Source organism: Aptenodytes forsteri, unplaced genomic scaffold (genome assembly GCF_000699145.1).
Source record: "Aptenodytes forsteri isolate BGI_AS27 unplaced genomic scaffold, ASM69914v1 Scaffold38, whole genome shotgun sequence".
Taxonomy (NCBI): domain Eukaryota; kingdom Metazoa; phylum Chordata; class Aves; order Sphenisciformes; family Spheniscidae; genus Aptenodytes; species Aptenodytes forsteri.
In genome coordinates this window covers 650,358-677,915 of record NW_008795704.1, presented here as the reverse complement: position 1 = coordinate 677,915, position 27,558 = coordinate 650,358, and the positions used below count along the sequence as shown (strand labels likewise).

Genomic DNA, 27,558 nt, shown 5'->3' with positions numbered 1-27,558 from the left:
AGACCAGAAGACAATCCTGATGATCTGATCTGTAAGGGTTGTTTCCTGTTCCATGCATCAGGAGGAGGGCTGCGTGGCAACCAGATCACTGCAGGGGGCATTTAACTTGGCAAAGATAACGAAGTGAAAAGGAACGCAGTGTCGTCTGGCTGACAAAGATAAAATGAGATCCAGTGGCTGGAGCTGAAAATTAAACACATTTTCAACCTTGAAATAAGATGCGAGTTCACAGCAGAACATGGGAACAACTCCTGGTGGGGTCGCTATTGTTTGGAGTCTTCTGAGAGGGATGAACTGCCTCCCTGGGCAGCCGCTTCTGAGGCAGGGTCCTGCAGATGTCCTCTCCTGCCTATGTGTGTGAAAGGGAAAGAAGTGTCTCAGCAGTCCCGTCCCATCCGTCTGGTCTTGTGACACCAGGGAAGAAGAGAGAGTGTCACCGTGTCCTCAACCCCTGCACAAAGTCTGCAGCTCCACGACAGGACAAGGGCTCCAGCCTAGGTGGCTGCTGGAGGCCTGCAGTGGGCACCAGGGCTCCTGTCCCCAGCACTGAATTGGCCTGACGAACTCTGGGCAAACGCTGCTTCCTCAGCACCTTGACCTCTTCCAGGACGGAAGGCAGGACGGGGCTGGATCAGAGCAGAGGTCTGAGCTGCTGCCCACGTGCTATGCTCGCCCCTTGTAGTCCCGTGGATATGGGATTGAGAAGGAACAGCCCCAGGATGCACTAGCAAGGGCTGGAGGTTGCTGTTGTTTTTCTGCACATCAAGGAGGCCCGGAGCATGTCTTGCCTGGTCAGCTCTCTGCAAATATGAGTGGTACCTCAGGCTCCTTGGCGAGCCACAGCAGCACCTGCCGCGTGGCTGCTCCTGAGGTTAGGCTAGATGGTTTTGTTGTTCCTCTGGCCAAGACCACATGGAGGTTTCACAGGTGGGAAAAGCCATTCTGAAGAACTGATGGAGAAGCTCCTGGTTGCTTCCCTCTGCTAAATATCCAATTTTAGTGCTGCTCTCGCACTAAAGCATTCCTGACCCTCCACTGAAACCGCAGCTTGTTCGTTACTTGGCATATCTAAATCAAGCCCATTCATATCGACCAGTTTGTTTCTTACTCTTGCTCTGCTCCCCACAGGGCTCTCGAGTCCAGTCCCAGCACCGCTCTGGGCACGGCTGTGTGGCAAGGGCAGCAGGCAGCACTGCCAGACTGGCTCACATTGTAGGTGATTGGAGTAACTTAAGGAAGCCACTGAAGGCCACATGCTCGGACCTCACACTGTAAAGCCAGTTGGACATTTCCAGACAGAAGGAAATGGTGATGTCGGGTTTTAAGCACCAAGTAACACGCAGCATGCTGTCGGCGCTCAGCGACAGCACCACTCCAGAACAGCCTTCCTTGTGCTCCACCACCTTGAAACAGGAGCCCCAGGTTTCAGCCTGGCTCCCTGATGCCAAAAGCAGGCTGGAGACTCCCAGCCTCCTCGTTACTCACCTTGCGCCACAGATCACAAGTGCACAACAAGCAGCACACAGCCGTGGGGCCCTGACCACCCCGAGGGAGCGCCGTGGCCTCCCCCAGCTGGCCCTCCCAGCCCAACTCACCTGTCCTGAAAGCTGCAGGTCGCAGGCGCTGTGTTGCTAGGTCAGCGCAGAGTCCTCTGACACAGAACGGGCAGTGACCAAGTGTCCCAGGCCACAACCTTCCAGCTGATCCAAGGAGCCAGCACCGGCTCTGTCTTCATATCATTAAAGACAAAAGCCACAGCGGCTGCACAATGCTGTTTGCATGGTGGGCTCTATTTGCTGTGCTGCTCCAGCCCCAAGGGATGCCTACAGAGAGCAGATGCTGCACTGCAGGCAAGGGGGTGAATCTGCAGTGCCCCACTGCCCAGGCAGAGTCAGCGACAGTGGGAGAGCAGGGCTGGGGAACGCTCTGGGTGGCCTGTCTGAAGCTGAGGATACATTGGAAACCTCCACCCAACAGAATGCAGGTGCAATTACAAATTGGACATGTGGTGTGATATGTGGACCTCACACACACTGGAAAATAAGCGTACGAGTGCTCTGAACAGGGAGGGCACAGCCAAACCTGAGATAAAGGGTCCTGCTAGATGGAGTGAGAGAAGGCAGCATCACCTGGGTAGGATTCTGCATTGCAGAGGTCTCGGGACAAACCAACACTGCACCTCCACCCATCAGGGCAGGTACTGCAGACCAGTATGTCTGGGACAAGAACCATGATGAGAGGAGACACAAGCTGGTGACCTGGGGTGAGATGGCTGGACAGACTGCACCACTAGCTTCCCCGGCGCAGCCATGAGTGCCATGCCTGGCAGTCTCAGCTGTTGGCGTTAGCGCTGGGGCTGCCAACAGGCACAGGTAGGGTCCCTGCACAACGATCCATGCCGTGTCCCGTGATGCCCTGAGGAGCAGCCAGGCACGTCTACGCTCATAGAATATGCACCCTCACACCTATCACACCCAATGTGTTCATACTGTCACCAGCACCCCACAAGCTCACTGCCCGGTGTCTCCCCGCATGGGGGAACCCTGACAGTATTCACAGGCCAGAGAAAACTTAGCAGCGCCCATTTGAGAGTAGGATGGCATCTCTGCTCCCACCACAAGGCGCTCTCTGCACCAGCCATGGCACTGGGAGCCAGGAAACAGCCTCCCCCACCCAGCCAGCCCCTGCTGCTGGCTCTGAGGGTCAGTGTGGAGGTCAGTCCCATGGCAGCCACTTTCTCTGTGCAGGGAGAGTCACGGTGCTCAAGCACAACTGCTTGCTGACTGTTTCAATCAGCTCTGCTTTGACTTCTGCAGCCTCGGTCCCATAGGCTGGCACAGTGGCGACGGGTACAGGTGCAATGGCAGAGAGAACACGCAATACCTGAGTGATTCTGCAGAGCCTGGTTCTGGCCATCCTTCGTCGGTGTGATGAGATCCCAGATAAAACTCTTAATCTTCTCATCCCCCTTGTAGTGTTTGACGCAATAGACCAGCAAGGCCCGACAAATCATCTCCATGTCCTTCTCATTCAGGTGCCACTTGAACCGCCCATGGGTCAGGATATCTTTCCAGCGTCCCCAGCTGGAACAGCAGGAACACAGACAGAGTAAACACTCCTGTGCAACTAGAGACCTCGCCGGCACCTCTCTCCAGGAGCTCGCTCAGGGGCACGGCCCTGCCAGCTCCCCTGGATAGGGGTGTTCTGCCCCCACATTACGGGAGCAGAGAGGGGGAGAGGTTTGCCCAGGACTGAACAGGGCAGAGGCAGGAGCAGACTCTGGAAGCGTCAACTGCCAGCTCATGATTTGCCCGCCCTAACTCTCCTTCCGTCCCAAATGTTCACTTAGAGCCCAGGTCCCACCAGGGAGGTCACTGCTGGAAGGAGGGGACACTGCAAGCAGGATGGACAGAAGCTGGCTGGGGCAGCCAGTGGCCCATGTGCGTGCTGGGGCAGCTGGAGGCTGTGGCTGTGCTCTCCGGGAGCGGGTGAGACTCACCCAAATATGAGCAGGTTCTTCTCCACACGGAAGCACTCAGCCCGCAGGTACCGCCGTGTCTTCTCGTTGAAGCGCCGTGAGCGCGTGGGTCGCTCATCCGAGTCACTGTCCAGCTCGGAGAACTCCATCAGCTCGTCCTCTTCGAAGGAGTTGTAGTGTTTGGTTTGCTTCCGCACCCGGGGCCTGTCGATGACCAGGCTCTCCTATGAGGGGCAGAGAGGAGAACGTGCTCAGGTATGGGCAGAAATACCTGCCTTCCATCAGGGCACAGTATGTCCTCTTCTCCACACTGCCACCCTGCTCTGCTCATGCCTCTGGTTCCCAACCTGCCAGCTCCATAGCTAGCCATCACCTTCCCACTGGGATACCTGCTCCAAATTACCTGCATGCAGCTCTGCCCGCACACATGAGACAATTCCTGGCCAGCACAAAATTCAGCCTGAACGATGGCAGGCTGAAAATCAGGCCCTCTGGGTTCAAACTGCTGACAACCAGCAGCTGATTCAGCTCTGAATCATACTCCCAGCCCTCCCAGCACCGCCTGCGCTGAGCGCTGTGCTGGAGGCAGTGTAATTTCTGTACTGGGGGGGATGGGTGTGCCGGAAGAGGAAAGGCAGCTTCCAAGAAGGTGCAGGAAGGAGCAATATGAAATTAAACAGCATGTACCTGCCTCCTCTCCTTCCCCCCACCCTGTCAAATGAATCCATGTCATCTAAATCTGCCTGGATTTCAAGCATGTGGGACACACACACACACCCCCTCTCCCATTCTCCCTGCTAGAGCAGTGAGCTCTGCAGAGCTGTGGGGCGCCTCCCTCTTGCTGTTGTCTAACACCATCTCTACAGCGTTGCTGCCTTAGCTGGAATTTTGGCAGGCCCTGGGGCTGCACTGAAGCCGGCTGCAGTGCCCTGTGCTTGATGGAGGAGCTGGGAGCAGAGGCCCGGGTTGCAGTCAAGCCCACGAGCTCAGCAGGGCCAGCAGAGAGATGGGACCCCATCTGTCCCCTCCTGCCTCCTGACAGGCAGTCATCAACCCTCCCAGCTCCATCTCAGTGCTCAGCTAGAGAGCTCCTTTCGTGGGCAGAGCAGGGAGGGACAAGGATGCTGCCCCCAGGAGATGCTCCCCAGAGCCGCGTGGGGAACGTCCGGCAGCTCTGACACCAGGCCAGGAGAAGCCAAGTACTGGCTCACTGGAGCTCCAGCTGCCGCGTTTGCCCATGGCCGCTGCTGGGAAGGAACCAATTTGCCAGTGAGGGCAAGAGGCGAGACTCCGGGAGCATCCCTTTACAGTCCGCAACCCCCTCACCCAGACATGGTGACGGGCCTGCCAGATCCACTTGGCTTTACTCCTTGTTCCCATCCCTGAAGGCAGGAGAGCAGGGCTGCAAATGCTGACGGAGGAAGGAGCGGCACAATCCAAACCTGTCCCCACTTGCTCCATCAGGCCAGGAGAAGCTCTGGGCAGCTCCCTTCATCCCTATTCACATTCAGCTTTTAGAGAGATTTGTTTCTAAAACAACGCCTGGATATTGAGCCTGACCCACATGGTCTTCAAACAATGCCCCAGGCTTGGGTGAATGCGGCTAGTATTCAGTTGGATATGGAAAATATCCAACAGGCAGCACGAGGGAGCATTTGACACTGTAAGAGCAGGGGGAAGTACTGGAGGAGTTGCCCAAGCCGGACCTCCTCTCGCAACACCCCTTGCACTGTCAGGGCCAAACCCAGCTGGCCCGGATGACCTCGCTTGCACCCTCCTGCTCAGAGAAGATGAGAAGTTGAGCAAGAGGGAGCATTTGCAGACACCACGCAGGACTGTGTCCATCCCCTGAGGCACTGAGCCCCTGGCAGCCCCTTCCCCAGCCTGCGCTAACCTAGGACAGAGCTCTGAGACCCAAACCAGACAAAGCATCCACACACAACAATGCTCTGACAAACCCAGTGCCACAGCCATGATATTCAACCTCCCTGCAACCTGCCTTCGTCTGTGAGCGCAAACAAGGCAGGGAAGCAGCAGGGCACCTCACAGTCCTCACAGTATTGGCGTGTTCACCAGAAAGAGACATTTCTTCTGCAAAGAGGTACTGCCTTCCAGCCAGCACCCACCGCCTGCTCCAGCCCAGCCAGTACACTGCTCCCACTACAGCACCACAGCCCAGTGCTTGCTCAGTGAGGGCCCCCAGTTCCGGGGTGCCCTCATATCCACGAAGCTGGTGAGAGGCTGGGACCTGAGGGTGCCAGTGTGCCTGACACAAGCCTCTTGACCAGCAGTGTTCTCAGCACCATCATGCCACTGCAGCTCCTCAAAATCTTCCCGGGCTGCTGCTGGAACCCATACATTAAACTTTATGAATAAATCACAACAGAGAAGCACAGTTATTATGGTTATTACCTTGGCATTAAACAGGACCACGTGATGCATGACTGATTCCAGGGACCTGCTTGCTCATCATTACCTGCTCTCCAGCAGCCTCACCTAATTGCAAGTCCACTTTGCTTCTAGGTCACTAAATGGCTGGACTTGCTACTGGGTTGAAGGCTCCCTGAACAGGCCCATGGGTGCTGCAGCCCTGCAAAGGGTCTGGAGGACTACCCAGGGAGAAGAGAGGGAGCCCGGGCCAGCGGGCGCAGTCACATGCAGCCCAGCTTCCTCTCTGCCTGCTGCTGGGAGAGCCGGGGCACCCTGCCGAGCCTCATCATAACAAACACCACCTCCTTAGCCATCAAGACCCAGGGTGGTGGGAGCTGGGAGGCTGTGGTGAAACGAATGTGCCCGGCACTGCGAGCTCCAGGGCTCAAAGGGCTGGAGTATACAAACTCATGTCAGCTCGCCAGGCTTCTTCCAGAGCTGCCAGGCCAAATGCTCCCCTCTGTCCAGGGTGCCAGGGCTCACGTGGACTTGGGTTTGGGCTGGGGAATGGTTATGCAGGTTAAGAACCTTGCTTACCCCACCAATCCCCAGCCACAGCAAGAGCTGGCACTTGGGCCCCTTTGTGCCCTGCCAGAGCACAGAGCAGCTTGGCCCTGGCGTGCCTCGAGCTAACAAAGGTGTCTAGGTTTGGTGAGACAGCCAGGGAGCTGGGAGATCAGAGCTGGCACCTGGAGGGCAGCATGGGACCATCCTGGCACTGCTCCACACCAGAGCCCCAGCCCCAGCTGCCCAGGCTGCCAGCACCCAACCTGGCTGGCAGTGGTAGGCACTCATGCCTGCCTGTGCTGTGGGGAAACTCTGGCACAGCTCGAGCTCACGCACAGGCAGTCACACCAGTCTGCTGGGTTCACAGGCATGCCATTGTGCTGGCTGTTTCATCCTCTCTTCCCCTCACATGCTGCCAGCCCCAACTGTTGCCTCTTAACGAGGCTTGGGAGTAGCTGGGAGCACAGACTGAGCACCCTGAAATACCAGGCAGACACAGCCCAACATGTGGCTAAAGTAATTGGGGCATGGGTCAGTCTTCTCTTGCAGTAATTCCTGATGCCTAACACATGTCCCTTCATGAGCCCAGCGGAAGCACACAGCTCCTGCCTGAAGACCATGCCACGCGGTGTCAGATCAGTTGTGGGGCACACGGGCCACGAGCTGGATCCTACCTTTTCATTCTTGGCGTCTGTATCAAGCTCTGCTATCTTGGCCCACTTTTGCCAGAAGTTGGGGTCATCTAAGGAAATGTCAGTTCTGTTTCCTGATGCTACAAAGCTGGCCTGGGAGTGAAAGAAGAGTAGTGAACAGGGTGCAACCCACCATCCAGATGTGCCTTCCCCCATATAGAGATCCCCAACAGATCTGTCTGCAGTGCACAGTCTCGCTGCCATGGGGTGTTACACCCCATGTTGACACGTGCCAGAGGGCTCTGTTTGCTTAAGGGAGCTGAACCCCTCTCTTCTGCAGTCCTCCCTGACCTGTTGGAAACGGAGCCTGGGCTGTGCCACCCGCAAGAGGAGGAGGGACAGATGGCCCTTGGTGCACCCAGCAGACAACCAGCCACAAGCGTGGCACAGAGATGGCTCCTTGGGTTCTCTCCTGTGGGGATGTCAGTGCCCATGGTGCACAGCTTCCCATGGCACAGCAGCACCCAGCTTCGGGCATTGTGCAGGCCAGCAGCCGGTTCCCACCACCTCCTTGGTGCTCTCCCTGCAGAGCCAGGACCCACGGCAGCAGAAGAGTGAGGCTGGAGACAGAGATGGGCTGCGCTGTGGGAGGGCTGTGCTGAAGTGACCACAACTCCTTCCCACAGCGCCGGCAGCCCAGGTTTCCATCTGCATTTCTGCTTGGCAAAGCACCACACCGAGGCAGCACCAGTGTCCGGAAGGGCAGGGGAGGTGACAGACTCCGGATCAAATAAGCTCAGCCCAGGAGTAGAAGATCAGCCCAGCTCAGGACTGGATCTCACCCGGGCTTTGAACTCATCCATCCTCCCCAAGGAGAGGCCTGACCCTGCCCACACCAGCCCTGGGCAGAGGATCTAGCTCTGGACATGGCCTGCTGCCATGGCAAGGAGTCCTCAGCCCATCAGAAGAGCAAACCCTCCACCCTGCAGTGCCCCGACTGGGACACAAGAGCAGCTCTGCATCCGTCCACACTGCTGGCCCAGTGACAGGGCACACCCTGGCACTGCCTTCTCACCAGCCTAAGCCAGCTTCAAAGGAAAAGTGGAAGCTGGCAAGCTGAACCCTCCCGGGCAGCCTCACATCACCCACCCAGGCTGGTGGCCCCCTCCTCAGTGCTCTGTTGACCACCAGTGAGACAGGAGACCAAGCTGCTGCCGTGCCCCAGCAACATCTCACTCCTGGGTGCAGCAGGACAGGCAGGAGAGCTTGGCATCCACGTGGACATGTCTCTACACACGGGTAAGAAGTAAGCCCACCACTACTGCCCTGTGCGCTCCCAGCATGTCCCCTACCACCCCGGGGGGAGTCCCCCTTCCCTCCTGATGGAGCATAGCACACCTTGGCAAAGGTGGAGCCCTTCCCCTCAGACTGGATCGTGATGGTCTGTGTCCTGCGCTGGAGGATCTGATCAATGTCTTCCTCGCAGAACTTTGATCCTTCATCCTCCTCATCCATGAGAGCGCCGTAGGCACCCTTCCGCAGCAGGTCCTCCACCTCCATCTTTGAGAGCTGCTGAACCTGCCCAAAACACGGGGGCATCACCGACCTGGCCAGCCACCCTGGGTACTGCACAGCAGGAGAAGGCTCTTCCATCTGCCCCAGGAGGGAGGGCAGAGATGCCCCAAGCCAACCCAGACCTGCTGCTGCTACAGCAAAGAGGTTACTTCACAACACTGCCTGAGGGACTGTCAGGAATTTCAGTCCCTGTCACCCATACACAGTACCACATGTGTCACCCAACCCCATGGCAGTGCAGAGACAGCCTGCCAGGCCAAACAGCAGCAATGCGAGTGTGTGGGACTGGGCTCTCCCTCCCCAGAAGCCTGCCCAGGTCTCTGCTCCGACCTCACAGTGACTTGCAGGGGAAGGAAGAGAGCTCTCCCGCAGTGCCTCCCGCCTAGCCCCACTCTGACAGCCATCCTACCCCATTGGTGCTGCCCTTGCGGTTGATGTCCTGCAGCACAGCCTTATCCAGGCCCAGCTTCAGGCTGGCCTTGTCGAACATCTCCCGCTCGTAGGAGTTCCTGGTGATGAGGCGATAGACTTTCACCGCCTTGCTCTGCCCAATCCGGTGGCAGCGAGCTTGAGCCTGGGAGTGCAGAGGGCACAGCATCAAGCACAGTGAGCCCAGCAGGATGGGGACCATGTGGCTTGTGGCACCCTGCATCAGCACCCACCACTCACCCACCTGAGCCACAGTCAGCTCCCACCCACCAGAGCACCCTCATCTACTGCCTGTGGCTGACCTGGCAGGGGTCTGCCAACAGGTGCTGGTTAGCGCCAGGCCTGCACAGTTGTGGAGCAGGAATCAGAGACCCCTGCACCCCCGGGCAAGGACACAGGGCTCAGGCTTGTGTCAGCCTTGGCTCTCTGCAGATGGGAGCACCCAACACTTCACCCCCTCCAACACCAGGTATGGACAAAGTGTTGCCTGGCCTGTGGCCCACCCATGCTTTTAGCGCCACACCGTGATCTCCCCCATGACATGTCCCCTCTGCCTGCACTCCTGCCGGCTCTCCCAGCACAGCACCCCATGCCCAGTACAGCCGGGTGCTGCTGCCCTTCCCTCCCCGGCTGGCATGAGTGACAGGAGCTGTGCTGCAGGACCTCCCGGCAGCCTGTCCCGGCCCAGCCTGTTACCTGGAGGTCGTTCTGTGGGTTCCAGTCTGAATCAAAGATGATGCAAGTGTCAGCAGCGGTAAGGTTGATGCCCAGCCCACCTGCCCGCGTGCACAGGAGAAAGACGAAGCGATCCGAGTCGGGCTTGCAGAAGCGGTCGATGGCAGCTTGGCGCAGGTTCCCGCGCACCCGCCCATCAATGCGCTCATAGGTGTACCTGCTCCGAGAGGGGAAGAGGTGAGAGCAGGATCACAGCAGGGCCTGAACTGGCTGCAGCTTACAAACCCCTTCTTGCTCCTTCCCCCAGGCTGTGTGTGGGCATGCAGGCAGCTGGGACTTACTGGCAGGACCTGTGCACAGGTGGAGGCTCTGGCCCCATCAGCCTGTGTGCACTGTAGTTGTTCCCAAAAGTCGTTCCTCTTATGATGGCAAAATCATCAATGACCCCACGCGTGGTGCATGGATATGAGGCTCATGGGAACCAGGACCAAGGGAAGGGCCTACTTCCATTTGGTCACTCTTAGGACTAGCCCCGGGCAACGCAGAATGGACAGGTCAGAGCTGCCCAGCTTTGGGGTCTCTGCAGCCACCAGCAGTAGCTTGTAACTCAGATTCTTTGGTACATGGGCACAGAATGGCCAAATCCCCACCTTGGGCTGTTTCCACTCTGTATCTACAGTGCAGGATGGAGGTGATGTGGAGGAGCTGTGGTGAATGCTGAAGCCTGTACTAACCGCCTCTGAATGAGATAGTCTTCCAGGATGTCGAGGCAGCGCACCATCTGGGAGAAGATGAGCACCTTGTGCCCACCGGCAATCAGCTTGGGAAGCAGCTTATCAATGAGCACCAGCTTCCCAGCCGCCTGGATCATTGCCTGCAGCTGGAAGTCTGGCGCCTCCGGGCTGTGTGTTTTACGGAAGTCTTCCAGGATTTTCTCCTCTGCCCCTGCCAGGTGAGAAGGGACGTGAGCTCTTGGCAAGGCTGGCAGTGCAGCTGCCCCCAGCCTCCTGTCCAGGGCAACAGCAAGCCACCACACGAGGAACAGAACCCATGCAATCAGATCTAGGGAGGTTGATTAGAGACCTCCAGAAGCCCCTTCACTCCTGTGACTCTACTCCTTCTTCAGGGCTTGCACCAGCTCTTGGCAGAACAAGCCAGGCTGGGATGTTGGAGAGGGTCCCATGCCAGAATACCCCCAAACATAGCAAGCCTCGCAAGACCCTGAGGTGCCCAACAGCGAGCAGCATTTGCAGGGAGCTGGGCTGCCCATGAGGGCAACAAGGCAGATCACTGCATCCTGTGCTGGGCCTGGATGCACAACCACACCAGCAGCAGATGGCATGAGGGCCTCAGCTGGCTCCCAAGCTGGGTGAGCTCTGCAGGTAGTGACCAGTAAATGTTGCAGTGATATCCGTCCCCCCCACACCTCCTGTGCACAGCCCTCACCGTTGATGAGATATGGGTGATTGCAGCACTTCCGCAGCTCCATCATAGTGTTGATGAGGTTGGGCATATTGTGCTGGTTGGCACCCTTGGAGAGGAAGGAGAAGTTCTTCTCCAGGATGGCCCGGTAGTATTTCTTCTGGATATTGGTCAGCTCCACCTCAATGATGGTCTCCTGCTTGGGTGCCAGATTCTTCTCTACATCATCCTTCAGCCGTCGCAGCATCATGGGCTTCAGGATGGACTGCAGCTTCTTCACCTGCCAGAGCAAGCGCAGAGATTCACTGCCCTCCCTGCATGGCAAGCACATGGTGACAACAGCGGAGTGGCCTGCAACGCTAGAGCCTCCCCAGGCTGGAAACCCACTACAAATGACCATGAAGCAGCTGCTCTGCTGACAGCCAGGACAACTTCAGGGGCCGGCTTCCTTGGGGCAGGCATGTGAGTGACCCTGGGCCATGAACTCCACACGCTTCTGCTGCTGGCAGCCTTGGGTAAATGTGTCTGCTGCAGGAGGAGAGCTGAGATCTTTGATAGCAGCTGAGATGATGGTTGCTCTATGTGCCCGTGCCTGCTCCCTCAGAATGATGATCTTTGTGCAATCTCCACTTAAGCCAGACATTCAAATGGTAGCGAGACAGCCCAGGGGACTGAGCTGCTTTCTGTGACGCATGCTCAAGGGGAACTTTGGAGGACAGCTCCCCAGGGGAACCTGACAGGGGCGACTGACACATGGACTTACTGATCCCCCTACACTCCTGTTGGTCTCGGGGACAGATCAGGTGGGAAAGTCGGGTGAGCTGTGCTGCCCAAGCATGCAAGGGGCAGCAGGGAGCTAGGTGGGGAGCAGACCACTGCCTTGGCACAGGCTGGTCTCCTCTCTCCAAAGCAGTGCTGGGGGCTCTGTCACAACTTTGCTTCTCCTGGCATGAGGAGTCCTATTCACTTCCATGAAGCACATGTCTGAGTGCGTGCCTGTCTTGGTGACCATGCATCCCAGTGGCCTGTGCTAACAGTCACCAGCATCACTCTTCTAGGTACCTGTTCCTCTGTCTTCAGGTCTCCAAACTCCTCCAGGAAGGCTGTCTCTGAGGGGAACTGCTGTGGCTCCAGGAAATTCAGGAGGCTGAAGAGCTCCTCCACCGAGTTCTGCAGGGGGGTTCCTGTGAGCAGCACCTTATGCTCCTGGGTATACACAGAAAACAGGTTGAGGGCTCAGACACACTGGCTGGGTCCAAGGGGTCCCAAGAGCACAATGCTCTTTGTCTTCCAGCCTCAGGAGCACTCTGGGTGGCCTGGGGGCACACGCACTCCCTGAAAGGCTCCCCTGGCCGTGGTGCCAGCCCTGACCCAGACACTGCCACGCAACACTGTCTTGTGGCTTCCAGGATGCTCCCCTGGATGTGTCCCAGTCCAGCTCTGTGCAGCAACAACAGCCAAAACTGAGAATCCCACACTGCTCCCAGGCTTCAGCCCTGCCCTGGCACAAGACCCTCAGGTAGGGCTGTGCTGGCACCGGACGGGGACGCTGACAGAACCCAAGCCTCCATGCACCTGGGGGCAGGATGTCCCTCTTCAGGGCTTGGGTAGAACAAGAGGGAACACGTCCCAGAGCCATGTGATACCGAGGGGCATCAGAGACCTGCTGCTAGGGCCAGCGTGAGCAGGGTGCTCCAAAATCAGCAGGGGCACGTATGACTGCGTCAAGTGTGCACTGGGAACAAGGAGGAGCTTTTATTAGAGGTTCACCATGTAGGTACATGCACAATAGAAGGAGACAGGGGTCCAGACAACTGCCCAAGACCTGAGGGGGTGAGGAGCGGATGACCCCTCAAGGAGAATGCACTCCCTTCCCTGTGCCGACACTGCGGGCTCTGGCTTCAGGCCTCCCGGGGCGCACCATCTGCTCTGTCCCAGCACTGTCAGAGACTTGGGTGCTTGCTCTGTGCTCAGGCTAATCCTCCTGCCCAACCTAATGCGGGGAATGTCCCCAGGAGTCACCAGCTATGAAAGACGGGCAATTGTAAGGCTCCCAAAGGACTTGTACAAAGGAAGGTGATGGTTACGAAGGGGGGTCAGCAGCAATCCTGCTTTGCCCCAGGCTGCTAACAACCCAGCAGGGACCTGCACAACACACAAGGTCACGGGGAAACAGCAGAGTCTTTGGGAACTGCAGACATAAGACTAATAATTTTCGGAGGCCTGGCCCAGCTACAGCTGAGTGTGATGGAAGCTGGGTAGGGCTGGGAGATCCAATAGGCCTGATGGCCCTCGGTCCAGCAAACAGCAGTGCTGTCTTTCCCAGGGCTGGAAAGGAGCTGGACATCCAAATTCATTTCTCAGAGCAGCTCATTGATCCCTTTTTCACCACGCACAGTCCTGCACCCCCATTCCTGGCACGGACTGGTCCCATGTTTGCAGAGCAGTAAGAAACCAGCTTGAATACTGCAGCCCTGCTCACTGCAGGGTACAAGGCACACCACGGCCAGAGGATGCTGCGCACAGCTGGTCAGCAACTGCCTCCATGTGCTGCAGCAGCCTAAGCTGTGCTGCAAGGCCAGACAGTGCTCTGCCAGGGAGTGCACACAGATGGGAAGGCATAGGGGACTTGGTCTACTGTGGGTTAATATCCCACTTCAGCAAAAAGGAGTTTGTGATGGCTGCAGGGCACCAGTGCCCCATCCATCAAAGGGCGCCCTGTCACTGGCACTGCTTCAGTGACCTGATGGGTCCTGGACGGTTTTCCCTCTGACAAGGAGCTCTCAGCCCTGGCACTGGGCCTGAGCAGCTGGCAGTGGCATCTGACTGCTAGGCATGGCCATCTCTGGCCCACCCTGCTCTCACGTGAACCTGGGCAGGACATGCTCACCAGGGCCATGAGCTTTAGCCCCTCCAGGAGTTTGCAGTTCCTGTTCTTCAGGCGATGTGCCTCGTCAATGACCACGCAACGCCACTGGATCTTCTTCAGCTCCGGGCAGTCGGCAAGGATCATCTCAAAGGTGGTGATAACCACCTGGAACTTGAAGATCCCAGGGAGAGCGTTACCCTAGGGAGACATAAACCATATGCAGTACTTGACTCCTGAAGGGTGGCAGGGCACTGTCAGACATCCTGTCAACATATCAGTGTTAGCATCTGGGTCCCAGCTGGGATTTCCCTAGATTCATCTCTCTCAAGCAGTGGGCAGGTTCCTGCAAGCCTCCCCTCTGGCCGCAGACTGCATCTCTCCAAACCAGACACTGCTTCAGGGCAGACAAACAGGCCTGGACAAGAAATGTGGCTGGGGCTCTGCTGTATTTTCCCCTTTCTGCATGAGTTGGGCCTGTTCTTCACTCATACACAGTGCATCCTGAGTCCATGCCAGCAAAGGAGTCTTAAAAGATCACCTTTCTCTCTCCAGATGAACCACAAGCTCCACATGCAGCTCAGTGCTTCCCAAGTAAAGGAAGCCAGGGCTGGGGAATGCATCTAGGAGTGTTGTGTGCGTCAATCACCTGTGTGTCCCTGTACACCATCTCGTACTGCTGGATCATCTGCCGGCTGATCTGGCTGCCATGGTACACGATAGCATTCATCTCCGTCCAGGTGCGGAACTCCCTCTCCCAGTTGGTGATGGTGGAGAGAGGTGCGATGATGAGGAAGGGGCCATGGATGCCCATCAGGAATATTTCTGAGAGGAAGGTGATTGACTGGATTGTCTTCCCCAGCCCCATCTCGTCAGCCAGGATGCAGTTCTTCCTGCAGAGATGGACAGGGGCAGGTGAATGTGGCTCTCAGGGGCAGGAACCACCCTGTTGCCAACTCCTTGATGGGATGTCAGGCACATCACCTCCACCCACACTTCTCTGACCCTGCAGTGTGGAGGGTGAGTCGACATTGGTACAGTGGCCCAAACCGGTCTGGGTAAGCCAGACCATCCAATTTCTTGCAAGATGATGCACTCAAAGTTAGTGTGAAAGATGCTGTCCTCACTAGCCAGTGAAAGATGCATCTGATGGCCTGCTGCAGCTGAGAACATGCATATTCCCGCACTCCTGCCACAGGAATGGGTCACCAGTAGCCTGGCCAGTACCAAAAATCAGGTGTATCTTAGACGCATAGCTAAGCCCTACTATCTCCAAGACTCATCAGCATTTACCAGGGAGAAACATTCTTAAAGACTCAGTTGCAAAGCTAAAACAAACACAATTTTTCTGACAGCTGCCTGCCAGTTCCAGCACTGGAAGGTCTCAGCAGCTGCTCTGTCAGGCCCCTGTTTTTCAGCTCTGCTCCCCCAGCTCTGCTGCTCCTGTGACTGGACACACCAGGGCCCCACTGCCAGCAGGACTCCTCATGGGAGCACAGGGCTCCAGCCCCTCCTCACCTGTTATACCAGTTAAAGAGCAGCCAGTTCATTCCCTCCAGCTGATACTCCCGCAGCTGGTTGCTGTTCTTATACTCCCGGGACTTCTCCAGTTTCTGCCAGGACTCAGATGCCGGGCGCTCCTAGGAGGAGAGAGCAGGAGCAAGGTCCATGAAGAAGAAGAGGCTAACGCTCAGCGAGGCCAGATCCCACTTCTGGGGCTGTGCATCAGGACAACACTTCAGAACAGTCATTGACAGCTGATTCACAGCAAGGTCTTGGCCTCCGGATCCCACCCTCGGATACTGTTAACTAACCCATCCAGAGGGAAGGATATGGGGATTGAACTGCAGCAGCAGGGATAAGAAGGTCAGCACTGCTGGACCTGTGCATGACACAGACAGTCCCTGCCTGCCCAGGGCAGCGAGCTGCCAGCCGGGTACGTTACCTCTGGGTACGTTACCATGTGCTTGATTTCTGGAGGGATTTGGAGGGCTTCAAACTCTTTAATCTTCCCTGGGTCGACATCCTCCTCCAGCTCCCAGGTGCTCTCCTCGTAGGGCAGTGAGCACCACTTCACCAGGTAGTGAGTCACCTCCTGCAGTGCAGACAGATAGGCTCAGAGACAGCGCAGGGCTCACGGCCACTCAGCCCCAGCGTGCGGGCGCAGACTGCGACTGAGAGCGAGTCACAGGGACGGTCAGCAGCCTTCCATTTACCCCTGTGCCAAGGGGTCCACGGGGACAGGGCTCAGGCTGCGCAAGGCTGGGAAGGCCTCAGGGTGCTCAGAGATGACATGCAATGCATCTTGTGGGTCTGGGCCTCCTGCCAAGCCTCCCTCCCTCCGTGGGGCAAGCAAGCAATGCAGCCACTCACCTCCCCGGTGTCAGGGTCCTTCGTGTGAGCGACCTCCAGAATTCGATCTACCTCCACATAGTCCGGGTTGAACAAATCCTCATCAGGCTGCGACAGCAAAGAGTGAAAAGAGAGGTAAGTTCAAGGTGATTCCAGGGTTAAACAGATGGCGGGCATGAGTAAACAGCTGCAGGACATCTGTCCCCAGGATGCTGCTAGCTGTGCGCAGCACACCAAGTGCCCTGGATGCAGGTACGTGACATCTGTCTCTGGGCAGGGAGGATGCAGGAGCCCTGCAGAAGGCAAAGCTCTTGCTTTAGAGTGGCCACAGGCTCCATGCTGCCCTTGCTGGGAGGCAGGAACATCCACTCCAGCCCATCTGGCCTCAAGGTACAAAGCCCTGAGCTGTATGCTCCAGCTTATGTGCAGCATCCAGAGCTGTGACTGCCACAGCACAGAGGCACACATAGCACCCGATGAACTCCACTCCTCTGCAAGGGATGACACCTTGTTCTCTGTCTCTACCTCTCTCTCCCCACCTTCAGCTCAGCAGTCACCAGCAGCAACCACTCATGAGGCAAGGGCTCATCCTACTGCCAGGAACACCTGGGGAAGAGTGGGCTTTAGACTAGCAGTGGTCGTCAGAGACACATTGTCTAGGGCTTGGGAAGGAGAAAAAACAGGCTTCTATGTTCACAGCTCCCCAAGACCCAGTTAGTCACAGGAAAGAGCATTTGCTCCTTGCTAAATTGTTAGTGGTACAGTGCGTTCCAACACATGCTTTTTCTTTGCATCCTAGGAAAGACCCAAACGGACTTGGGACTGAGAAATTTTACACACCCCCTCAGCTTTCCAGCTACATCCATGGAGAAATTTTCATAGCCTACTGGCCTGATTTACACCTGTAAGGGGCAGTTTGAGGAGATCCAACAACAAGCAGCAAGATAAATTATATAACACCTTTCATATTAAACAAGATTAATCTGCTTATAGAGCAGAGCAGGCAGGAGCTGCCCTAAGCCCAAGTATTTATAGCTCCCTCTCTCCCATAGCATCTCTGCTCCACCATGAAAGCATCTCCAGCACTGCACGCTGCCCTCCCTCCCATTGAGCAACGCTTCCAGGGTTGGCAGTGCCTGGCAAGAGACATTTGTCACCCTGCCCATACCTTTCCCAGTCACACCGTGGGTGTTCAGGGCACCGTCATGGCCCCTTGGCTCCAGCATCCCCACCCGCTCACCCTCTTGTGCTGTGCCCTGGTTCAAACCAGCCTGGGAGCTCAAGGTGCCATGCTGATGCCTGGGCATTGCCATGGTGTCAGCAAGGGGGCACAGGCAGGGCTCTGGGCAGCATTCCAAGATCACTGAGCTACGGCAGAGCTCAGGCAGGGCAGGCACAGCTGCACAGTGAGCCCTGCCTGCCCACTCCAGCCCTCAATTTTGGCCCTAAAGCTGGTCTCACCTAGGCAGGGAGGTGCCAGAGGCAGCGCTCAGCTCTTGGCCTGCTCAGCCACCGCACCGGGCCCAGGTGTGCCAGGGTCAGGCACAGCTGCTTGCCACACTCAGCTCTCACCTCTGTAAAAATATGCTTCATCTGAGCCTGCTTGTTCCGGAAGCGCTTTATCTTCTGGGAGATCCTGGGGTCCTTCTCCAGCTCCTCTAGAGTTGCCCACTTACAGTGGAGGTAGGAGCTGCAGAGGAAAAAAGAAATCAACAAAACATGACCAAAGAGACCTTTGGGCCCCATCCCATCTGCCACGCAGACCAGCAGTGATCTCCCAGTGACCCAGAGAACACCCAGCCTATGCCTCGCCATGTGAAACCCCAAACTGGAGGAAGCCGTGGCCCAGGTCCAGGCCAAGACAGAGCACTGCGGCTGCAGCAGCTTTCCTGCTTCCCTCCACCAGGGCTGGCTCAGGAGGACAGGGGCAGCGAGACAGGGATGCTGGGGCTGCAGCTGGGGATGGGACAGAGGTGGGAGCTTACAGCCCTCACTCCTGCATGCACAGGGCCCACTGCCGCGGCACAGAGCACCACAACACTGCACGTACAAGTTCCTGTACTTGACGTAGAACTCCTCCATCTCAAATGCCAGGCCTCCGGGATGAGCCTGAAACCGAGGGAAGAAGAGTTAGCAACAGTCAGAGCCTGTGCAGAAACCGGGGGGCATCCTCTGTGGCCTGGGCGCAGACATGCGTCCCCTGCCTGGCCACAGGCTCCAGGCAGGCTGAGCCCCATGGACGGCGAGGATGGCCAGATGCTCAGCGTGCTGCCTGCCCCAGAGGCTCAGGGCCCTCAGGAATGTGATGTGAGACCACCCTTGAGCATGGGGGACTCAAACACCTCCTGGGCATCAGCCCAGGCCTGACTCCTCTCCAGAGGCTTTCTGGTGCCCAGGGCAGGACAGGCACCATATTGATCCCCAACCCAGAAAGGTGCCAGTCTGGGCATACCCCAGCAGCACCCTGCAAAAAGCAAGTGCAAGGAATGCATGGCAGCACCAACTGCTGCTACGTCTCATATCCCTGCTGCACAAGGCAGCCAAGTCCCGTCTCTCCTCTGCCCAGGCACCTCCAGCCCCACTGACATCTTTGCCACTCACCTCCTTCTGCACCATCCTGGAGGCAAGGATCTTCTCAATGATATTGGCGTCATCCTCAGGAGGCTCCTAGGGACAGGAGAGAGGAGCACTGTTTTCCCGGCTCATCGCGTGGCTTGGCTTCTGGCACCCTCCCAGCACAGAATGGCTGCTTGCTCCTCTCCTAGGCCACCGGCTGGGCAGGCAGAGCCGGCACAGTGGGAGCTGGGAGAGCTGCGCTTGGGGAATCCTTGCTGGGTGCGAGGGTGCAGGTGCTGCCAGCCCAGCTACACTCGCCCTCTGCCTGTGCTCCCCAGGCCAGCAAGGCCACAGCACTGTCGTGTTTAGCTGTGCGGGTCCTTCCAGCTAGACCAGGGCAGCCAGAGAGGGTGGCAAGTCTCCCAGAAAAGAGGGGGGAGCTTGGGTGCTTCTGCCCCGAGACTTAATGAAGGAAATATGCCAAAACGTGCACATCTCCTGCTCCCAGCCACTCTCCATGCCAGATCTCTGACTTGCCTTGGCATTTATACAACCCTACAGTGCTGGATGGCCCCAAGGGCTCCAGCAGAGCCAGGAGCAGGGCTGTTGGGTCCTGCCACAGGCATTCTCTGGTGCTGCCGCCTGCCCATGGCCACAGGACATAGGCAACAGCACCTCAGCCCCACCACTGTCTATGCAGCTCTTCCCAGCAGGCTCAAAGTGCCGCCTCCTTCACTCCGCAGGCTTCGACTCTGCCATGAGGAAATCACCCCATGAGGCTGCAGAGACCTTCCACTGGCCACCCACGGGCTCCCACCCTACTCCCTCACGCTGAGCACACGAGGTTTGCTGGAGGTGGCCCTAACATTGTCCTGCTTCCGGCTCCGAGACAGCAGGCACAAGGCAAGTGGGGAGGTCGAGGCTCTCGCAGCCGCGTGCTGTGGCAGGACCAGCCCCACTGAATGACAAGGGACAAGTGAACCGGGCTTGTGCCTGTCTGCGCTGTAGCAGGAGAGGCACAGAAAGATTAAGGGGAGAGGACAGACAATAAAAATGTGGAGCTTGTTTTTGCATTAGAAATATCAGTTCTGCCCTTGCTAGGATATGGTATGGCAGCAGGAGGAAGAGCAAAGTGCAGAGCAGAAAGGAGGAGGACTCTGTTCATCTCCTTCAGACGGCGGCAGAGTCTGGTCCAAGGCAAAGCAGCCCTGAGATGTCCCTTTGCAGACTAGAAAGACCCCTCCAAGAAAGGCACAGGGCAGGCTGGGGAGAGACAGACAGCCAGGGCATCCCACACCACTCACCCAAAAGGGTCTGGGAAAGCCAAGGCAGTGCCCAGGGCTGCAGCAACCCCTCCATGCCCCAGTCCTCAGCCAACCTGCTGCCTCGGCACTCCCACTGCAGTGTGGGGCAGGATGCTGGACCCAGCACTGCAACACAGCAAGCAGGGTAACAGCAGCTCTGTCTGGGCCCCTCAGCTGCAGTCCTGTGGCCCAGAGGGGGATTTCTGCCCTATCTGGGGAGCTCTGCCGCACACCAGGGTAACACAGCCGAGGGGAGCATGCAGAGATGCTCCCGCTGCTGCCACTGTGCAGTGCCCATTTCCCCACACCCAGGCATCCATCCTGGCACTGCTGGGCTCCAGCTTGACCCTGGCCACAAAGGGCTTGTGTGAACATGGCCAGGGGCACAGTGCTGCCATCGCAGCCACCTCCAGCGCTCCATGGCTGGGAGCTCCCATGCTGACCCGCAGCCCAGCCGGCTTACACAGGACCGTGGCTCATCGCTGGCAGCCTGCAGGCTACCAAAGGAGCCCTGCACCACCCCAGAGAGCTGCTGAGGAACGTGGCCAGGATCCAGGGGGGAAAGCTGCAAGTCCAGGCCATGGGGAGAGCAGCCCTGAGGCCTCAGCACTCCCATCTTGCCCTGCCGGGTCAGTCCTGACCCTGGGAGCAGCCACGGCCAGGCCCGGCCATGCCTGCTGGCAGGAGCCCAGAGCAGCCACTCAGCAGAGAGCCTTGCTGCTGTCAGACACCAGCTTTAATAATTCATCTGGAGCAGGACAAATTGAGGTGGAAGTCCAGGACTAAGAGGAGAGCAGGGTGGCAGCATGGACACATGCCAAAGGCAACCCATTCCCACCTGCTGTTTTGAAAATCTCACTTGGAGAGATCACTGCCAGGAGTCCAGCTGGGACACGGCCCCGGGCAGCAGCTGAAGCAGCACTGGCAGCACCTCCCGTGGGTGTGCAGCAGCCCTCCGGGCGAGGCCGGGAGCATCAGGCCAGGTCTTATTTACTGGCTTAACAACAGAGCTGACTAATACCCACACCAAAGCCTTGTGAAGAGGGGACTAGAGAGGGACACAGGAACACTATGAAAACAATTAGTGACCATTATTATCTGGCAGCTTTGTTAGCGATCAGAGAGAGGGAATGAGCTGCAGGATCCAACACACAGACCAGCAGGAAGGAACTGCCAGCACCCACCAGGAGCCAGCGTTGAACCAGTGGGCAGAGGAGGCAGGGCAGTGAGGCCCAAACTGCAGTGACACCAGCTGGTCCCTGCCACACTGCCCAGATCCCTACCATGCTGCCCGGCAGATCAGTTTGGCTGGCAGGTGTCAGGCTGGGCATCTCTACACTCCAAGGTACTGATGGAGATCAGCAATGTGGGCAGAAAACGATGACCTGGCACCTACAAAGCCCTTGGCTGGCAGAGCCAAAATAATAGACTAACCTCATGGACAGGAGCTACAGAGACAGGAGGCAAAGGTGGGCATGGGCAATGGGTGGGTCATGCCTTCAGGGACATGTCCAGCTACATGACATGTTCCAGAGGCCTTAGTCTCCAAGCAGGAGGGGGACAGTTGGACCTGCATGCCTCTTGCCCATCCCTTTGTGCACTCACAGTCCCTGCAAAGCCAGCCTGCAGCCTCGCAGACAGGCACACTCTCACCCCATCCTTGTGCTGGGATCCCCCACTTCCTTGAACCTTGGCACTGACACCCTGTGGGAGGCAGGAGGCCCTGTTACCCCAGTCCCACATCCAGCTCTACCTCTGCCTGCCACGCCAGAGTAGAGGCGGAGAGTGCGGAGGTTCGCCCAGCTCCCAGGACAGCTATTGTCTCGCCGTCATCATCCACCACCTTGAAATCCAGGTCCTCGTTGTACTTCCTCCTCTTCACTTGCCGTCCTGAGCGGCGTTTCTGTGTATGGGATGAAAAAGGCAGTCATGGGGGAGACGACTAGACCAAGTACCTCCTCCTTGCTTGAGCGGAGGAGAGAAAGCCCCAGGGCTGCCTGATCTCCAGCCCACCCCCTGCTCCAGTGGGATGGAGGTGGCGGGAAGAACAGGCAGCCCTTGGAGGTAAACCCATCACAGCAGTGCCGAGGTCTCCATCAATGCCTGACCCACACAACCCCATCAGCCCCCGAGACCTGAAGCAGTGGAGCCCTGTGGAGACACACGCAGCTCCCCAAGCCCTGTGGGGCTGACCTGCCTCCCCGCACTGTGCCGGGAAAGGGGAGCTGCCAGGAGCCATGGAAGGGAGGGAAACTCAAGGCTGAGACACGTGCAGCGCCCAGGGCAGCAGCATGCACCCAACCCAGGGCCACCAGCTGACTTAAAGCAGTGTGGCTGGTAGACCCCGACCCCAGAGTCTGAAACCCCCAGCAGGTTTCAGCCACACTGCTGAAAGTGTTCTCTGATCACTGCGCCCTGGGGCCCAGCTCTTCTCCCACTCAGAGGCAGCCGGGATTTCCCCCACCAGCAGCCAGCCAAGGGCTTCAAACATACCTGGCTGTCGGCCGACTCTGCAGACTCCTCTGGGCTCTGCACGGATGGGCTCAGGAGATCCTGATCCAAATCCAAACTGTCCACTGGTATCTCATTTTTCCGCTTCCCTTTCTTCTTCTTCTCCACAGGGGTGTCCTTGCTGCCAAGACAGACTGACAGTTAGATCTTGTCCTAGGGATCCTGGGGGATGAGCCAAGCAGGCACCCACACAGGGCTCTGCTCCCACAGGATCACCCAGAGGCAGCTCAAGGCTCCTGGGGCCTTCCCCAGCATTGGGGGTCCCCAGTCGGTGATGCTCATTAATCACCATCAAGTGTTTCTCCATCCAATTCCAGTACACTGGGATGAAAGGGTCCACCTGCCCCGGCCTGGTGTGGGGCAGAAAGGGGCTGGGGGCTCCCACCAGCCAGGGGAACAGCCCCACAGGGGCTATAGGAGATGGGGTTCAGCTCATGACCAGCCCTCACTGCTCCTTTGGCATGGGGAGCCCAAATGCGTGAGGTCAGGATGCTCTGGATAGTGGCTCAGGCGTGGTGATGAGCTGGGAGGAACCAGGCCAGCCTCTTCCCTCCAGGTAGGGTGACCCCTTCCTCAGACCATGAAGTCTCCACAGTGAAGGCAGGTCCTGCACCAGAGCGCGGCAGCCTCTGCCCCAGCTGGGAAACTGAGGCAGGGACCTCTGTCTAGCGCAGGTGCAAGGAGGATCTCCCCACCGCCAACCCCAGCAGGCCACGGCAACGAGGTGCCTGCTCCGAGCAGAGCACTCACAAACACATCCTGCACTGACGAAAGTCAGGAATACAGTTCAGCAACTCCAGAGGCAACCCGTGTCCTGGCACCCCAGACACAAACCTTCTAGCCCAGTCTGAGAAGCACTGGCCATCCTGCCGGCCACCTCCTGCATGCGCTGCAGAGCCCTGCCAGACCCCAGTAAACCTTTACACCAGTGTTGAGGCAGAAGCTGCTCCAGCTCGTGGTTTGTCTTCCCTGAGCCACAGCACCGAGTCCCCTCCTGAGATGGCAGCTCAGCAGACGCTGGCCTGTGCCTTTAGCTGAAAGGAGTTAAGCCCCGTAATCACCATGGACCCGGGGAGGATGCAGGTCCCAGACTCCCACCAGTGCAATGGCCCACCACAGCGGTCACCGCCACCTCCAAGGGCCCACCGGGAGGCTCTGTCCCACCAGGCAACTGTCCTCCATGCTCAAGTCGCGGAGGGGATTTGGGCCCTGCTCCTGGTGAGTCCCACCACCTTCCTGCAAACATAAAACATGCAAAGACGCAGCCCAGCCCCGTGGCACGCTCTCAGGGTCAGGGCCACCTGGCTCCCCGTGGCACCCAGCACCCACCACAACCTGCCTGTGCAAGGGAACATGCCCAGGAAGCACCAGGGTAAGAAACAACCACTCCCAACGTACCCATCCATCCCTACCCTCTGCAAGGAACACTGTTAAGGGAATGATTTCAAAGAGCAACATCCCCTTCCTCACTCACAGCCCCGCCAATCATCCCCTCCACATCCCAGACCTGCACAGTGGCAGAGGAATGGTTAGTTTCAAAGCCATGTTGAGGTTTTACCCCCGTTTCATGAGAAAAATCACTGCTTGCCTGGGACTCGCAAAAACCAAGCAGTTAAAAATTTGCTGTTCAGGCCAAAAATGCCCTGGCCATGCACCCGCGCTTCAATGAGAGGCCCTGAAAATGCACTGCAAGCACTGCTTCCACCCAAGCAATAACTCCCAAGATATTGATTTGTAAGTCACAATTAACAACTGCTTCATTCATGAACCAGTAGTTGGCTATGATTAGAAATAATTTAGAAGAAATTATGCCACCATTATCTGCCACTTAGAGAACTCCCAGCAATCACTTCATCTGCACGGAGTGCTTACCCTGCCTGCCGTTCACCTCTCCTTCCCTGTACTGCCAGGGGCCCCCAGCCCACCTCCCTGTCTCTGTCCCAGGCAGCGGGCACAGGGGGGGACACAGCCCTGTTCCCTGCAGAGCTTCCACCTTGACACCCATGGGTGCCTCCACGGGCCATTCCTCCCGTGGGTGGGTTTGCTGGTGGCTGACCCAGAGGCCGAGGCAACAGTCTGAGAAGAGGCTCAAAGAGGGGCTGCGGAGGGGGGGAAGCTGCAAGGAGGACCCACAGGCTGGATTTTGCAAGCAGCAGGGCTGGACCTAGGTCCTCCTGGAAGGTGCAGGTGAGCAGGAGGAAGCACCACGGGCTCAGGCTCCACTGGGACAGGGCATCAGGAAAGCACAGAGCTTTGTGGCACTCCCAGACTCACACACAGTTTCTTCTGGCTGCATGATGTGTTACGGAGTTACATTAATTGGTCTTTTTTGCATGAAGTGACCTCTTCACCAGGGCTCCACACGCTGGCCCCCAGCACAGCAAGCAGATTCCCCTTCAGCCCCCCTCCTCGTACCCCCAGACGCTGCTGTGACTTTGCAGGAGGGACCAGGGTCTCCAGCTCTGCAGCTGGGGTTACCCCGCCACAATCTCCATGTCTAGCAGAAGTGACCTGCCCACCAGCTACCCATGGCAGGTTGCACTGTCATGGGCTGCTTTTAGCACCCTGTGAAGGCACTGCTGTCAGCCAAGGGACTTGCCAGGGTGGCAACAAGCTCCTGGACAAGAGTCATGAGTGCCTCCAGGAGCCCAAGCCTCCACAGTCTGCTGTTCACCAGGCTTCCCCTGCTTTGGTCTGGTCCCAAAGGTCCCACTGCAGGGGTGGACCTCTGTGAACTGCCCATATGGCAGTTTCTTACTGGTGGAGCAGAGGTGTCATTAGGAAAAGCTGCTAGCTGCATCCCTCATCCCAGGATCCTCCTTGGTGCTCAGTGCTGCCTTTACATAGGCTTCATCCTTCCCTTCTTTGCCTGCAGCCCCTCTCCTTCCCTCTCCACCTCCAGCCCCTCCGCTGCAGGCCTCCTCAAGGCCTTGAGGAGCCCTTCCCTCACCCTCCTGGCATTGTCCACTTGATCTGTCCATCCCCATCTGCTCCGGCTCACCAGCCCACAACAACGCGGGGGCTTGGCTTCCTCGTGTGCAGAGCCCCAGGCTCGAGGAATACCAGAAGTGACAGCGCTGCACAGCTCAGGGACCCGCCAGGGACACGGCGCCCAGCTCTCGCCCTGCTGAGCTCCCCGCCAGCCTGGCGTGGGAGCTTTGCTGCCCCACACCTTCTTCTGTTCACCACCAGTCCACGCCAAGGCACTAACAGCCACCCTGGCACCGGCTCCACAGCCCTGGCCTCTCCAGGATCCAGGTGTCAGCAAGCTCTGAAGGAGCAGGGCTGTGGAAGACCCAGGGCTTGGTCCTCGCCCTGCACATGCGTCCTGCAGGCAGCCACGGCGGGAGAGAGGTGGGCAGATCCCACAGACCCTGGGATGCCCATTCTGGTGACCATTTCCAGGAAAGTGCCATCGAGAGAAGCTCTACCAAATTGGCGTTTTCTAACAAAGAAAGTTTTTGCTGAGAAATTCCCAGCTGGCTCCTGTATTAATTCCATTTACAGTAGAAATATATTCATCCTATGGATTATTTACAGTACATGAGCAGGGCCCAGCTCCAACCGATAAGCCTGCTTTGTACAGGACTCTCCAAAAACACTTATTCTCGCCAGTCCACAACAGTAAACCAAATGATGCTGGTGCTGTTGAGACTGCTCTGCTATCTGCACACGTTCCCATTTAAAAAGAAATCAGAGCTAAGAAATCAGAGCTTCTGGCTAATCAGCCTGTTAATTAAAAGGATGAGGAATTACTGGAGGCAGTGGCATTGGGCTGTGCAGTACGAGAGAGTCCTCAGGCCTCCCCCTGCTGCTGGCCTTGGCTGCCAGCACAGCTCCGCAGCTGCAAGGGAGGGACAGGTCCTGCCGCCCAGGAGAGGGAGAGGGAGAGGAGACAGTATGTGCTCCACCATCCTCCCAAACCTGAGCCGCGGGAAGGCAGGCTGCCGGCCCCCCGGCGTGTGGGGACCCTCGCTTGGCAGCCCAGGGTCAGGTTCGTCTCACTCACATACCCTCTGCCTGCGCCCCAAAACAGGTATGACAGGCCCTCTGCCACACAGCACCTTGCTGTCCTGGTGAGACACCTCCCTAAGGTCCCTCTGCCCCCCAGGACACTCGGCACAAAGGTCAGGCCAAGGAGAGGCCAAGACTCTTTGGTCCTCTTCTGGATCTGGGGTCTCAAAGGGCCTCATCCCCAAAAGGGCACCCGCCTGTCCTGTCTCAGCGTGGCCAGAGAGCTCATCCTGGCCTCCCGACTGGCACGTTCAGCCTTCAGCACAAGGAGCCCATGCACCCTGCAACATGGTGGCCCAGCATGGCTCTCTTGGCCAAAGCTCCTGCGAGCCCACAGCCCCATCCACACCAGGCACAGAGTCAAGGTCACACCACCACCCACCTGCTCTTCTTGGGTCTTGCTCTGGGGGCAGGCTCAGAGCCGCTCTTCTTGTCTTTAGGCTCCTTGGGGGTTTTGGGTTCCCGAGGTTTCCGGGGCTTCTTGGCCACCTCCCTCTGCTTGGGCTCCTTCGGCTTCTTGGGCTCCTTAGACTTTTTAGGCTCTTTTGGTTCTTTAGGCTCTCTCCTCCTCTTTGGTTTCACCTCCACAGCTGCTTTTTCTCCCCCTTCCTGCTCTCCCAGATCCTTTTTCTTCCGTTTCTTCTTCACCCCCGTGCCCCCGCCCCCACTGTCCTGCATCCCGTTCTGGGTGCTTGTCCGCTTCTGGGGAGCCCCGTCGCGTCGGGCTCCTCCTCTGGGGCACGGGCCGCCCGTGTCTGTGGCCGGCACCGTCACCCGGTGGGGGGCCCCGTCCTGCCCCCCTGTCGG

At 57.8% G+C, this 27,558-nt stretch overlaps 1 protein-coding gene across 1 annotated transcript in view; it reads right to left on the bottom strand.

Annotated features, from left to right (window-relative positions):
• The window catches only part of CHD6 (chromodomain helicase DNA binding protein 6), a 50,550-nt gene that overhangs the window by 19,747 nt on the left and 3,245 nt on the right, over positions 1–27,558 (bottom strand). Inside the window, exons 3-22 of the mRNA XM_019473118.1 lie at positions 27,134–27,515; positions 22,720–22,858; positions 21,980–22,129; positions 18,968–19,033; positions 18,417–18,475; positions 17,939–18,056; positions 16,388–16,474; positions 15,960–16,109; positions 15,533–15,654; positions 14,664–14,907; positions 14,039–14,215; positions 12,211–12,354; positions 11,173–11,428; positions 10,461–10,671; positions 9,748–9,943; positions 9,032–9,196; positions 8,446–8,625; positions 7,090–7,200; positions 3,500–3,702; positions 2,884–3,083 (exon numbers count right to left, since the gene is read on the bottom strand). Coding sequence (XP_019328663.1) covers positions 2,884–3,083; positions 3,500–3,702; positions 7,090–7,200; positions 8,446–8,625; positions 9,032–9,196; positions 9,748–9,943; positions 10,461–10,671; positions 11,173–11,428; positions 12,211–12,354; positions 14,039–14,215; positions 14,664–14,907; positions 15,533–15,654; positions 15,960–16,109; positions 16,388–16,474; positions 17,939–18,056; positions 18,417–18,475; positions 18,968–19,033; positions 21,980–22,129; positions 22,720–22,858; positions 27,134–27,515 — 3,360 coding nt within the window. The remainder of the gene's footprint in view (positions 1–2,883; positions 3,084–3,499; positions 3,703–7,089; positions 7,201–8,445; positions 8,626–9,031; positions 9,197–9,747; positions 9,944–10,460; positions 10,672–11,172; positions 11,429–12,210; positions 12,355–14,038; positions 14,216–14,663; positions 14,908–15,532; positions 15,655–15,959; positions 16,110–16,387; positions 16,475–17,938; positions 18,057–18,416; positions 18,476–18,967; positions 19,034–21,979; positions 22,130–22,719; positions 22,859–27,133; positions 27,516–27,558) is intronic.